This window comes from Antechinus flavipes, chromosome 5 (genome assembly GCF_016432865.1).
Source record: "Antechinus flavipes isolate AdamAnt ecotype Samford, QLD, Australia chromosome 5, AdamAnt_v2, whole genome shotgun sequence".
Taxonomy (NCBI): domain Eukaryota; kingdom Metazoa; phylum Chordata; class Mammalia; order Dasyuromorphia; family Dasyuridae; genus Antechinus; species Antechinus flavipes.
In genome coordinates, this window is record NC_067402.1 from 112,867,679 (window position 1) to 112,882,394 (window position 14,716).

At 37.2% G+C, this 14,716-nt stretch overlaps 1 protein-coding gene and 1 long non-coding RNA gene across 4 annotated transcripts in view; one reads left to right on the forward strand and one right to left on the reverse strand.

Moving 5' to 3' along the window:
- Nucleotides 1-12,327, reverse strand: part of MKLN1 (muskelin 1) — a 230,532-nt gene extending 218,205 nt beyond the window's left edge. The window contains exon 1 of one of the 2 annotated variants that reach the window (XM_051962233.1): nucleotides 12,149-12,327. In XM_051962233.1, coding sequence (XP_051818193.1) covers nucleotides 12,149-12,246 — 98 coding nt within the window. In that variant the 5' untranslated portion in view covers nucleotides 12,247-12,327. The remainder of the gene's footprint in view (nucleotides 1-12,148) is intronic. The other variant, XM_051962232.1, reaches the window with a different exon arrangement.
- A 67-nt stretch (nucleotides 12,328-12,394) lies between these two features.
- The window catches only part of LOC127538449 (uncharacterized), a 57,882-nt gene continuing 55,560 nt past the window's right edge, over nucleotides 12,395-14,716 (forward strand). The window contains exon 1 of one of the 2 annotated variants that reach the window (XR_007947738.1): nucleotides 12,395-12,489. This is a non-coding gene — a long non-coding RNA (uncharacterized LOC127538449). Of the gene's footprint in view, nucleotides 12,490-12,535; nucleotides 12,625-14,716 lie in introns of those variants that run through there. The other variant, XR_007947737.1, reaches the window with a different exon arrangement.

A 14,716-nucleotide genomic window follows, 5' to 3' on the forward strand; every position in this document is an offset into this window, starting at 1 on the left:
ACAATATAATTGATTTATCTTATTTTATATACCTAAGCCTTCTGTTCTTCCCTTAAATCTTCACCAGCCACAATTCAAAGGATCACAGAATTGGAACCGCAGAACACAGAAGAAAAAAAATGCCCCAAAATGTTAAATGCTTTATCCAAACTAATAGGCAGATGTAGGATCTTAATACAGGTTAAGACTTCTTACACTGAATCAATGTAGCTACACCAAAAAAAAAAAAAAAAAAAAAAGCCTAGCATGGCTTGATAAAGGATGTAGCGATAACGAAAATAAAACAACAAAAAAAAATTTTATATTTTAAATAAGGGACACTTTGGAGTTCCTTCTCATTTCTCTCAGTACTACTTTAACTTACATAACTTCTAATGATCTTCTACATTCTCTCAGAAATTGAATCTTCCTCTGCTACCAAGAAGCATCCCCTGGTCTCCTACCATAGGCCTTCCAAAGAGAATAAAGATAACCCAACTAACTAACTCCCTACCTCTCAGAGAAATCTGAGGTCATTCTATGGGAACTCTTTCCATTATACTCCTCTATTCTTCAAAGCTTCTCAGTATCACCATACATTACCCTTCTCTTCATCAGAAAAAAGGCAATCCTCTCCCTAATTAAAGTTAATTCTTCTAGCTGTATTCTTGATTTCTGTTCTATTCCAAGACCTTGCTCCAAAAATCATCCCACTTCTCAGGCATTTTCAAGCTCTCCTTTCTCATTGAATTCTCATTAACTTACAAAGATTCTCAGAAATCTCTTCAGAAGCTATCAATAAGAAATGCTATCTCTGGCAATAGTACAAGAAAAACAAATTAAGAGACTATGAACAGGCAAAGAGGAAAGAAAATTATCATTACTTGAAGATGAGAGAATGGTTTACTTAGCGAAATCTAGTGGCAACAAAAATTAATTCAAACAATTAATTTAGTAGAGTAGCAGGCTATAAAATAAACCTATAGAAAAGAAATTCCACTCAAATTTATTACAAAATATATGAAATATCTAGGAGGCCAGCTACCAAAACAAACTTGAAATTAATAAAAATACAACCATAAAACATTCTTTTAAAAAAATACAAACTTAGACAACTGAAGAAATTGTTCATACCAACATAATAATGCTGAGTCATATCAAAAGGGGAAAGAGGAAGGAAGAGGAGAATCAATTTAAAGACTTAGTGCCAAACCAAATTATCAAAGGATTACTTTATACAACTAGAAGTAATTGTTGGGGAAGAGGGCAGAATGATCAGAACCTAACAGATTTATGAAGCAGAAATTACCAAATGTAACTGATAAGAATAGAAATAGTAACTGAACCTGTAATTTCACTGTTTGAGAAAATTGTCTATCAAAACAGACTGCCACATTCTCTATAACTACATGTATCCACTGTGTCACGCTGCCTTAGGTACTGATAAAACTATAAAATTCTCTAGCATTAGTTTAAAAGTAGGAAAATTTATCAAGTGAACAGATTAGGTAAACAAGACCCCAAAACAACAGAACATAGTACTATTAGAGTCATTAGTATTCCTATTAGGCAAAAATTATTGGGAAAAGTGGAAAGCAGCCTACAGAAACATTTGGAGCAAAATCCCACACCAAAAAATAAAAACAAAACATAATAAATTTTAAAATAGACCAAATCTAAGGGGTTATATAACAAGGATACTAGTAGAAAAAGGAAAGATATATGCTATTTTTAATAAGTTGAATTAGGGAAAGAATTCTTAAACAAATGATAGAGGAGATCACAAAATATAAATGAACAAATCTGATGATCTACTAGGGAAAAACTTTTCCCATAAACAAAATCAATATGATTACAAATAAAAAGCAAACAATTGGGGAAAACATCTTCACAGCAAATTTCTCTGATATAGGTCCAATACTCAAGATAACATTCTACTGTAGAACTTATATTTTCTCAACTTTAAAAAAATATATTTGTTCCACAATGGATATAGCACTGGATCTGCAGTCAGAAAGATGAGTTCAAATGTGGCCTTAGATACTTACTGCCTGTGTGACTCTGGGCAAATCACTTAACCTCTGTTTGCCTCATTTTCCTCATCCTTCTCCCAGGATTGTTGTAAGGATCAAAATAGGTAATAATTGTAGAGAGCTTAATACAATGTCTGGCACATAGTAAATTTTAGCTAATATTATAAATAAATATTATTAGAGTAAATGCTAGCAGGTATATGGTTGGCAAAAACCAAAAACAGAAGAGCAAAATGGTATGATCTGGCCTGAAACATCTGGAGGGATCTAGGAAAAGATGTGAGCAAGTATTAGCTTTTGTAAATTAAAGTAAATACTGTGTAACAAATAGACACTTTGAGGGCTTGGAAAGAAGCCCATGGCATGGTCAGTAACAAACTCACTAACAATAAGAAATAAAAAAAAAAAATCTGAGCAATTTAGAAAAAACATACTAAAATTTGCATGAGTGAATGAAAAGTAAAATAAACAAAAGCAAAATATACACAGCTAAACAAAACAAATAAAAGGGTCACTAAAGGGGCAAACAGGTGCACAATAGATAGAGCACTAGCTCTGGAGTCAGGTGGAGCTGAGTTCAAAGCCAGCCTCAGAAACTTGCCACTTAACAGCAGGGTGATGCTAAATAAGTCACTTAACCTCAAATGCCACACATACACACACACACACACACACACACACAAAAGGTCACTAAACAAAAAGCTAAAGTTTTCTTAATAAGTGAAATAAGTGAAAAGTGAATTCATAGAGAAGAGATAATGAAACATTTTGACAGGAGATCAAAAAGGTAAAATGTTGCATAGTCATCATACAAAATCACTACTTTGGTTGCTTCTGTTTAATTGTTTCCCTTTGTTGCCAAAGAAGGGTGGGAAAGATTTATCAACTAAATACTGATTGTTTTAAGTCAATAAAACTTTTTCATCAATTAAAAAAAATAAATGTAGCAACAAATCTTCATCTAACTTAATTATCTTTGGAAGACTGGTAAATAGTAAAACACAAGACTAAAATTCCATAGGAAGTGACAGAAAACAAGCAAAAGGAACAGGACTTCTAGGGATTCAAGCATGCCCAAAAGTATCTTGTTTTTATAGAAATGGCAGAAACTGAAGTTCATCTAGTCAAGTATATCTCCCTTTCTACAGATTACCATTTCATAGATCCAAGAAATTCAAAGAAGGAAAATAAAAGATAAATATTAGAAATATAAACACTGCAAATGCCCAATTCTGGCTATAGTTTTTAGATATGATGTGATTATGACTAGAGAACAGGATCTATTGGGGTACTAATGGCTATTTCACTTCACAGACTTCCTATTAATTTTTTTTTCTATTAGTTGAGAGAACAAAAGTAATTTTCAAATACAAAGTCTCTGACTTCAAAAAATTTATATTCTCAAATCCAAATAAATACAGACAGAAAATAAAAGTGTTTGATCAACTTTTTGTTTAAAAAAAAAAGTTTCCTTTTCTAAATTCTAGTATAGAAAAAAAGTTTCAAATGTACCGAATTTTTCAGGTTCATTCATTCAAAAGAGTAACACATCTTTACATGTGAATAGGAAAGGGAAAAAAATTCATATGTAGTATCTGAAAGCAAGACTTTATTCTAATTTTTCTTTCAATTTGTCACTGACAAAACAATTAGAAACAATTAGTCACTGCTGGTAAGAAACAGGGATGAAAATTAAACTAGTGCACTTCTAATGATTTCACATACACAATTTGCTCTTTTCCATCCATCTCTATTACTGCCGTCCCTTCAAACTTCACTGAGGATTATGGAAGAGGGGAACTCCTGCAAAAAGCCTCAACTGTTTGGTAAATCATAAGGCAAAGTTCTCAGCAGAGAAGGTCCAGGGAAGGGGAGATGTGAGACCCTTGAGGAGGGATGAAAAAGCTTGAGTAGGTTGCTATCAAAAAGACAGTTAGGATGTAAAAGAACTGTCTTGATCCACTGAGAGACCAATTGAGATTATATAACAAAAACTGGTCTATTGTCTTTTCCAGACATGTGATTATAATTTTTACTTTTAAACTTCCTCTAACTTGGAAAACCCTTCCATATCTTTCTTTTCCTCCTTCCTGTGCAGGAAATTCTACTCTTCCTTCCTTTTTATCTTCCACAATTTGTGATAACCACATAAGACAATCATTTGTCCTATCCAAGGTTTTTCTCCTGCCTCCTTAACTAGGCTTTATATCCTTGAAAACACTGATAATGTTCTCTGTATTCCCAGCACCTCTGCACAGCACTGAACACATGACAGTATTCAAATGAGATAGGATCCTGTAATGATGACAACTATGACCAGAGATTTGAAGAGATATACACAACATTGTAAGAGCCAAATGTGTTATAATGTAGCAATGCAAGATAAGCTAGATTCTTTCCCCACTTTATTTGGAAACCAAACCAAACAAGAAAAGCACTACGGAACTGTACAACTGTCATATATCATATACAAACATTAAAAGAGATTTAACCAATGTTAGGGGAATTGGAATCATTGCTTTCTGTAATAAGTAACAAAGAGCTAGAAACAAAGTAGATACCCATCAACTAGGGAACAGCTGAACGATCAACAAGAATTTATTAAGTACTTACAATAGGTCAAGAATTGTGCTAAGGATTTTGTTATGAAAAAGGCAAAAAACTTCACTGCACTCAAGGGGTTCAAATTCAAATGGAGGAGACAGTCTATAAACAACTAAATATAAAGAGGATAAATTGGAGGTAACTAAATGATGCTACAGGAAAATAAATTTTATAAGAAAAGATAAACAGCGAAGATAAAAACTTAGGTAAAAACACTGGACAAATGAAGACAACTTTATATGACTCCAGGAAAGTAAGTAACTTAAACTCTGTCAGTCTAAGTAGTCCTCATCTGTAAAATGGAGATAATAAGAGCACCTATTTCACAGGGTTGTTGTGAGGATCAAATTAGGTAACACAGGTATAGCACTTCATAAAACTTAAAATACTACATAAAGACTACAATAATGTTAGGTGGAAAGACTGCCAACATCACAAAACCAAAATATTTGAAACTGAATACCATAAAATTATAATGACCCAAAAAGAAGACATTATAAGAAGGCACCTCCCTTCCTCCTTTGCAGAGCTAGAGAATTATGAGTATAGAAAAGTCCAGATGGTAACAGCTTTTTTCCATTTGTTTTCTCTTTCATTTTCTAGGGGGGAAAGAATAAATTGAGAAGTATAAATTATATAAAAACAAACAAAAAAATCAATAAAATTTATTTTTAATACAAAGTTGTTACTAGAAAACCTGAAGGTATTTTATCTGAACTTACAAAGCATAACTAAGAGAAACAATAAAAATACCTTTTAAATTTCCTAGCAGTTCCTTTCAGTACCTAGAATCCTAAATTGTCATTTCTAACTTTATGTATTTATAGGTTGTGTATAGCATCAGTAAACAATATTCTTTTTCAAAGAGGATGTAGACAACCTACACATAAGCGTTCTATACAAGGGACACAAAATCATGAATTTAGAGAGGGAAGAGACCTTAGAGACCATCTACTTTAATTATCTTTTTTTCTGATCAAAAAGCTGAGGCCTACAGAATTTAGTAACTCACTGGTTGTACAAGTAACAGAGGTGAGAATAGGAGGAGGTAAAACTGTAAGCAACTCAAAGTATTGTGATATAAATAGCAATGAGGTTTATCTTCAGATTATAATTTAGGAACTATATAGAAGAGGACCAGAAATGAAGGAGTTTAGTCATTAGTCAATGATTCCCAATACAATCTTGGACTAGTTATTTTCCTACTATAGGGAATCCACACTACTACTAACAACTAAGTAGAAACACTTCTTATCATTTATCTGAGCTCACAGTCAGGAATGGAAAATGCATTCTCAGCTCAAGTCCTCATTCAGTGCAGACTCAACTTCCTTTCTAACCAAGTAAATTGCCAAAAATCAAATACAACTTTTCTAAAAAAAACACAAAAGGAAAACATCCTCCACTCCCCCCCTACCCCCGCCAAAAAAAAATCACTAAAACCTTTATAAACCAATGGAAAATAATTTTTTCTATAAACCATGGAGAAGGGGGGAAATTTTCAGGATAAGGGAACCCTAGCTAACCCTATCTTCTAAAGACACTGGAAGATCTACCTAATGGTGTCAGTGGAACACTTTGGCAGTAAGTTTCTTGCTCACTAGTTCACATATACAGGGAAGATGGAGAGAGAAATGTCTTGAATTACTGATGGAAGAGCTCTCCAGGCCAGCCTTATTTACCAGGATCTGCTTCTATAATGGTAAATTAGAGATAACAGAGCATCCTGACTTCTCAGCTGCTTCCATTCCATCTCTACCACTCAAGTCTTTGCTGTAAGGATGTAAAATTCTACTGCTTCTGCTTTCAGGGAAGTTCTGTTCTCCTTGACACCAAAACCCAGCAGAATGGAGGGTGGTAGTTATGGTTTTTTTAGATTCAAAACACCTAAGGTCTCAAGGACTATTAGCTCTCTTATGAATCAGACCACCTAACAGTTTGGGGAGGGGAGGGAGAAAGGAGGGTTTTCCTTTCTAGACTTCCAAATCCATCTAGATCTCCCCACTCTTATTAAAAAAAAACAAAACAACAACAACAACAACAACAAATCTTCATTTAATATTATACACTTCAAACTATTCTCTTCCATCCTTTTAAGAACAAAATTTCCAGAAAAAGCAGTCTACTCTTACTGCCTGCATTTTCTCACTTCCTACTCACCACTCAACTTTATGCAATCTGGCTTCCTTATCGACCAGTCCAATGAATGTGTTCTCCAAAGTTACCAACTGCCTATTACTGAATCTTAGGGCTTTTCTCAGTCCTGATCATTCTTAATATCTTTATGTCATCTGACACTGTTGACCACTATCAGGAGGAGATAAGTGACAGTGGAATAAATGCTAAACTTGAAGTAAGACTTCAGTTTAAATCTGCCCTTAAGACATTTACGATGTGATCCTAGGCAAGTCACTTAACCTTTGCTTCCATTTCTTCAACTGTAAAATGGGAATATTAAGCATCTATCAGGTTGAAAAGCCTTTTTTGAAAGTCTTAAAAGTGCTATATAAATGTTAGCTACTATTGACCATCCTCTTTCCAGATATCCTTGTCTCCCTAGCTCTAGATCAGTGACATCAAACGCAAATAGAAATAGTGGCCACTAAACCCAGATGCCTGTGGGCCATATATTGACTTAGAAAAACACATTCATATTATATATGTTTTATTGTATCTTCAGTGTGTCAAATATTTCTCAGTTACTTTTAATCTAGTTCTTTAGCCACACTTAAAAGTCTTGCAGGCCACATATTACCAAGAAAATATGCTTGATACATCTAACCCTGCTTTACTGTCATTCACATTCCCACTAGACTGATGCTTTTCAATGCTCTTTTGAAGGTTCTTCATTTATATCCTGCTTCCTTGTGTATGAATATGCCCCAGGGCTTCAAGAAGTTTCATTTCAGAATCTTAGTCATGAAGAAATCAAGAGATTAAGAGCACATTGAAAAAAATATATAAATATATATATTTTTACTAGAATTATTTCCAATATTATTTAAGCAGTTTGTCAACAAGATTCCACATTGTACAGAAAGAATCTCAATAACTAAGTTTTCATGTTTTCTTATCATTATAATCAGATTTAACATGTTGAAATAATATTCTCAAGCACCATAATGTTCATTATCTATAAAAGCTTCATTTGACATTTATGATATACTGTCTTATCTTATGAATTATACTGTGGATGGTGAGGTTCTCCAGATGCTCCTTGGGGATGACACTATGTTGATTGCATCAAGCTCCACAACATTTCAGAGCCACTAGGAAGAGATCTTTAAACAATTATTCAAAAAATTTGGCCCATCCATATACATAAGACCAAATAAATGAAGAGTATCTATTATATAGATTTCAATAAAGATATGAATAAACATGCTCTAAAATTTGTCCAACGGAATGTATATTTGGGATAGACGATATAAATGGACAATGAGCAGAGTCCAGAGTTAAAAAGGAGAATGGACTGGATTGCTTTTGGGAAATGGTATAGCACTTTTACTGATCTCAAGTTTCAGATAAAGGCAAAGGCTCATCTTTTAATAAAAACATTTTGCCAGTGTTGTTGCATGCAAGCAAGACCTGGAACAAAAAATGTTACTAACAAAGGACTAAAAACAAACACAAAGAAGGGAATGAAAAATGCACATGGTAGCTGTAAGCAGGCTGCACTAATGTAACCAAAAAGCAACCCTAAAGAATTACATGACTTACATGTCACAGAATGGGAGCTAACAGGTAGAAGGTCAGAGCATTCATAGTCTCCTCCTGAAGTCAAAAAGACACTTTCTAGCACCTTGAGTGGACCCCTGTGTAGAACATTTATTAGGCCACTACTAGGCATGAAAAGATTGCACCTATGTACCAGATATTATACTATGTCAAACATTTTACAAATATTATCTCATTTGATCTTCTCAACAACCCTGGAAGGTAAGTACTACTGTTATTCCCATTTTAGATGAGGAAAATGAGATAGACAGAATGGCTAAATGACTTGCCCAAGGTCATACAGATAGTGGTGACTAAGGCTGGATTTGAATTTGAGCTTTCCTCGCTCTACGTGTTGTGCCCTATGCACTGTACAACCTACATGTCTCAATCACAAATAAATTTAAGTATTATGAATTATCTTTTAGATTTGCCCTGCTGCTCCAATAAAAGAAGCAAAAAATTGTAGGAAACCAAGAAATACATGGAACATTTTTTAAAAGCAATCTTTACAGAGCAAAAAAACCACTTTATAATACTTTTAAGAACATAAAAAACAAAGCTTGGCTGCTTTTAAAATCTGGCAAAGAAGCTTATTAAATAAAGAACATAAAAAGCATTATATATAACTTTTTTTTGTTTATAAAATTAGCAAATCTGGTATATTTAGAGATCTGAAGGCCAAGAAAACAATAATCAAAAAGGAATCACTAACAAAACCAGCAGCAACCTGCTCCAAAGGATTAAAAAAATTACAAAGAAAAAAGTTTGGGTTCCCTCTTTATCACACACTCCAATTTCCCCCAGCAAACAATTAAACTAGATTACAAGCTCCTTAAAGGTCTTCAACCTACTTGGTATTTCTAATACTGGAAAAGTATTAGAGTGCCTTCACTCTCTTCCCATTTCTCTTTGCTGACCTAGGGAAATGATTAAAATAAGCTATTCTTTAATATGACTGCCACCACCCTTGCATTCCTCCAGTGCAAGATTTTTCAGTCCTCCACTAAAAACACTGTTGGTCTCAACCACATCATGTCCAAGTTCTTATACAAGTCAGTAATGACCCAAAACAATTTAGGAAACAATTTAGGAATTCACTAACAACCATGAATTAGCACCCAACTTTAAGCATAGCTGCAGGATCAGGTACACTTGTTTAAGCCCATGCCTTTTATCGTCAGTTCAATATGGTATTATCCTTTCTTCCACAAAGTTACATTTATCATGTTACCTCCAAAGAAGGAACAAACCTTTATTGTATCACCAAATTAAAGCATGCAGTTCCCATTCCAAATTCCTGCTAATAACATTTAATTGGTTTCCCTGATCTTACACCTTTCAAGAATGAGAAAGCTAAAGAAAGAAAAGGCAATGTACCAACTATGATGCCCCTACTCCAACTGAGGGCCAAGATGCTTTTCTTAGTTCATCCTCAAATTGGAATTTGAGTACCAAATATTTTAAAGAATATGCAGAAATTTGGCAGAATAGGAAAGGGAAAACATTCCAGACATTGGGAACAGCATAAGGAAAAACATGAACTACAATGTACATTCATGTTTTAGTTTGGTTGGAGTTGGGGCATAGTAATATAACAAGGAAAAGATGAAATTGACTCAGTACATATTAGGGAGAAAATTGAAGAATTTTAAAAACTGAACTATAATAAAGTGGGAATATGAAAGGATAGACTGGAATCAGAAGACCTATTAAGAAGTCATTATAATAATTGAAGCAAATAAATGGAAATGAAGAGCATGATAATAAAGTGGTGGCAGTATGAAGAGATGCTTAAATAGGTTAAGTTTTTAAGTTTAAAATTTGAGGAAAGAGAAAACTACTAGGGAATTCCAGAATCATTTCCTGTAGAAAAATTTGAAGGAAGATAAAGATTATAAGTATCAGGAAAGAAGACTGCATTTCCAGTTTGGAAATTTCCAGCACAAACCTATGCAAAAACTGGGCAAGTTAGGGGAACAGCAAGTAGATCAATGTGGCTGAAATAAAATGTAGGGTAGTCATCTTGGTTTATATTTTAATTCTAGAGGCCATAGGGAGCCACTGAAAATTCTTGAGCAAGAGATTGATATACAAAGATTATTCAGGCAGCTACTAAATCATAGATTACAGAGAGACAAGATTGGTAGAGAGGAAACCAAATAAGATTCAACAGTAGAGTCCAAGGGTGGAGGTGATCAGGACCAAACTATGGTACTGTCACATGAGCAAAGAGAGGCAAACAGATATTTCCCAAGACATCTACTTCCAAGCCTCACTATCTGAGTGGCCATGACCATAACACTCAATCTCTCTTCAAGGGAAAGTTTCCGAGATTGCATCAACAGAAATCTTGAGATTGAAAGATATAAAAGAAAGAAAAGTCAAAGGCAACAAATAAAGTCTTCTATTTAAAAGACTAGACACCAGCAGAGATAGCAAAATCAGGAGGAGAAAAAAGTTTTTGGGAGCAGCTATCAACATAACCCAAAAATCTAATATGACCATAGGTCATTTGGCATCATTCACTGAGCTGAATCCTGTGACAGGCAAAGGATTTCCAACCAAACTGGGAGCTGGTGGACATAGCAATGGACTCAGAGAGAAAAGAACTGAGCTGTTCTCCTCATGATGCACTTTTGGATACCACACTAGAGCTGTAAAATTTCTAAACATTATGAAACTATGGAGTTTGGGTGGATAGGAAAGAAAATGGACACATTTTAAAATAATGTTATCTATATATCATATTGATGATACCTGTGTAAAGCTCCAAGTCAAATTAGGAACCTAATAGCTGACATTAGTTTGATCCTCACCACAACGGTAAAATATGGCTATTATTCTCATTTTACAGAGGCTCAGTGATTGCTCATTTGACCCAAACCTTCTTTGACTCCTCTCTCTGCATTACACAATAACTTGGGTCTGCTTATAAAACAATCATGTCTGGCACACTTTTAGACCCCTGGGGAAAATCTAGACGGGAAAAGATCTTGAAATAAAAACTTTTTTCGAGATGGGGAGGAGGACTGGATAAGACTTCAATTTTTTTTTTTTTTTTTGAGCCTTCACTGTCCAAATCTGAGTTAATTTCTTCACTTATATTTGGGGAATAATCAAGACTCTCACTGCCAGTTATTGAGATTAGGACATGAACTCCCTGTGATCTCTATGGAACATCCAACCTCAATTTGTCTATTCTAGGGAATGGGTCGGAGGCGAAGCCCCCTTTTGCTCTCGACTCAAAGGGATGCTCTACATTTACAAAGATTGAGCCTGCTGAGTGTTTATTGATTACCTGGTGGTGTGACCCTGACCCATCTACAACTGCACCACGAAAGCAGGAGCCCGAGCGCCGGCAGCTTCCCCAGCCCCGGCTCCTCCCCCTCCCAGGATCCCGAAGAACTTGAAGTCGCTCCGCTCTCCCCAGCTTCAGGGACGCTCGCCGCGCTCCCCTCGGAACTACGCGCCCCCCCACCCCGAGGGTTCCCCGTGAAAATCTCTCCTTCCGCCCGCTCCAGAGCCTCCCGGGCCGCACGCCGTGCCCCCCGCCAAGCTAGCCCGAGCCCGGCCCGAGCGCAGCGACGGTCCTAACGCCTGCGCCCAGGCCAGAGCGGGCGAGGACCGCCGGAGCGCCAAGGCCAGGCCCCGACCCAGGGGGGCAGAGAAGGCCGCGCCTCCCTCCCCCCAAGCAGCAGCAGCAGCTCAAGCAGCAGCAGCAGCAGGCCCGGGCCTCTCTTCGCCGCCCACCCCTCCCCCGTCCCACCATCCCCGGAGTCGAGGCGCAGCCCCCGGGTGGCTCCCGCACTCACTCGGGGAGGTAGGTGGAGGAGAAGGAGCTCCACTTGTGCAGCGCGTAAGGCAGCAGCCGGCTCTCGGGCGCCGCAGCGCCAGCCCCGCCAGACGCCATCTTGTCAGCTCCCTACCCGCCGCCGAGGCCGCGGCCGACGCTGGAAGCGCCGAAGGGACGGCAGGACGGGGGCGGGGCCTTCTCTTAAAGGAGCCGCCTCCCCACTCGGCGCGCCCCCGCGGCTCAATGCCTTGCTGTGCTTAGTGGCCGCACGCCTCCTGACTCTCTCCCCAGCATCTACCCTCCGGTGCACCTGGAGTCACTGAGCCCCCGGGGGGACACCGTCTTCGCTTCTACCCGAGGGTATCTCGAACCATGATTCTTGTGTTTCATTAAGTTGATACCTAGGGAAAAGAGACTTTAAGGATCTGGAAGGAAGAGGGCACAGGTGCAGAGGAATGAGGAGAGAGACTGATGTCTGAGATAGAAAGAAAAAAGGTGGTATGCTCCCATTATGGTCACCTTTTTTATTTTTTTTTCTGTTCTCCTTCCCTTCCCCCCTCCTTACATTTCTGCCCGTGTGCCTAGAATTGAAAACCAGAACCGAAGGGGGGCTTGGCCAGGAGTGGTTCTGGACGAGGACCAGACCACCGGAATTTGTGGAGGGAGGGAGATGCTCAAAAGCACCGGTGGTTCATCCTAGGATCCTCTGTCTGCAGCATCGTGCAGGCACGTGATGGGCATTTGAATGAATGCGGCTTGAATTGTACTGTAGGATTGTTCGGCCTTTTAGTGTCTTCACAAGATGGTCAAGAAAACCCTTAGGGAGTCTCCCTACGACTTGTCCTCTTTAGCAGCTCAACCGGTAAAGGTGGCCGGCTACTGCAACAGAAATTTAGACTTAGAGAAATAAAATTTTAGATGGAAATTGACGTCATCCCCTCTCCTCCCCCACCCTCACCCCCCAGCTCAGAAAACCAGCCTTCACAAAGTACCTGTGGGACGCTGGTTAGACCAGGTCTTCTTTCTACTCATCTAAAGAATATTCTTAGACTGTATAGATTTGTTAGCCAGATGATCATTTCTTTGGAATGCTAAAAATACTTGCGACTTTCCTGGTGCCCAGGCTGTAATCCCTGCAACCAGAGGAGGCTGAAGCTAGGAAACCGAGGGAGTCTAAGATTTGTACTTCTGTGCTACGTGCTAAAGTCAGTGGGGTGTGCAGAAGTAAGTCTGGCATCAATATGGTGAATATGCTCTAAGGAAGGAGTCAAAAATTTAGGTGGGAAAAATTTAGGAGGTTGAAGCTGTCTTAATGATCGGTAAGGATCAGGAATGACCTCTGGCCTTCCAGCCTCAGCAAGATAGAGATAACTAGTCTCAGAACAAAAACTTGTTTTTCTTTGATTTTCTAGTCTGTTTTTACCTCCAAAAAACTATCACTGTTATCATTTGGAGTTTTCAGAAGAGGAAACTTAGATACAGATAATTATTTATGCATGGTTTCTTAATGAATGACAAAATCAATATGCTTTTAAAAAAATAGAATCATCAATTCTGATGGACATGGCTCTCTTCAACAATGAGATGATTCAAACCTATTCCAATTGTTCAGCGATGAAAAGAGCCATCTGCACCTTGAGAAGGGACTGTGGGAACTGTGGTTCACTATATAGCATTTTCACCCTTTTTGTTGTTGTTTGCTTGCATTTTATTTTGCTTTTTTTTTTTACTGGTTTGATTTGATTTTTCTTGTGAGGTATGATAATTGTATAAATACGTATGCATATATTGAATTTAACATATGTTTCTGCCATGTTTAACATATATTGTACTACTTGCCATCTAGGGGAAGGTGGGGAAAATTGGAACACAAGGTTTTACAAGGGCTAATGTTGAAGAATTGTCCATGCGTATGTTTTGAAAAATAAAAAGTTTTAATAAAAAAATAGAATCATGTAATTGTGAAGCTGGATGAGACCCTAGCACAGTGTTGTAGGAAAATGCTACATGCTATGTAAATGGAGCCCTTACTATATGTGTGGTCTTGGACAAGCCCAATTTCTGAATATCCATTTTCTAATCTTTATGTGAGGATGGACTAGTTGATCTCTAAAGTTCTTTCTAGCTATAACCTAAGCTCTAAAAGATCTCTCATATTCTTATTGTATCATACTCCTATTCTTTATCTCATATAGCTCTTATTTTATAAATAAGGAAATGCTATGAGAGGGATACTTTTAGTGTCTTCACTGAACAGCCAAGAAAATCTTTAGGGAGTCACATAGGACTTGTCCTTTTTAGCAGCTTAACTGGCAAAGGTGGCTGGCTATTGCAACAGAAATTTAGACTTACAGAAACAGAATTTTAGATAGAAATTGACATCATCCCCTCATCTCAGGTTAGAAAGCCAGTCTTCACAAAGTACCTGTAGGACTCCTTAGAGTAGAAAAGATTTCAGCCTAGTGGGGTTAAGTAATTCACCTAAAGTTGTAACTAGCCTATAGGAAAGATAGTATAGAATATGGGTCTGTGGATACCCACTCCAATATTATTTCAATATTGTTTTTATTACACCATGTTTGTTTGC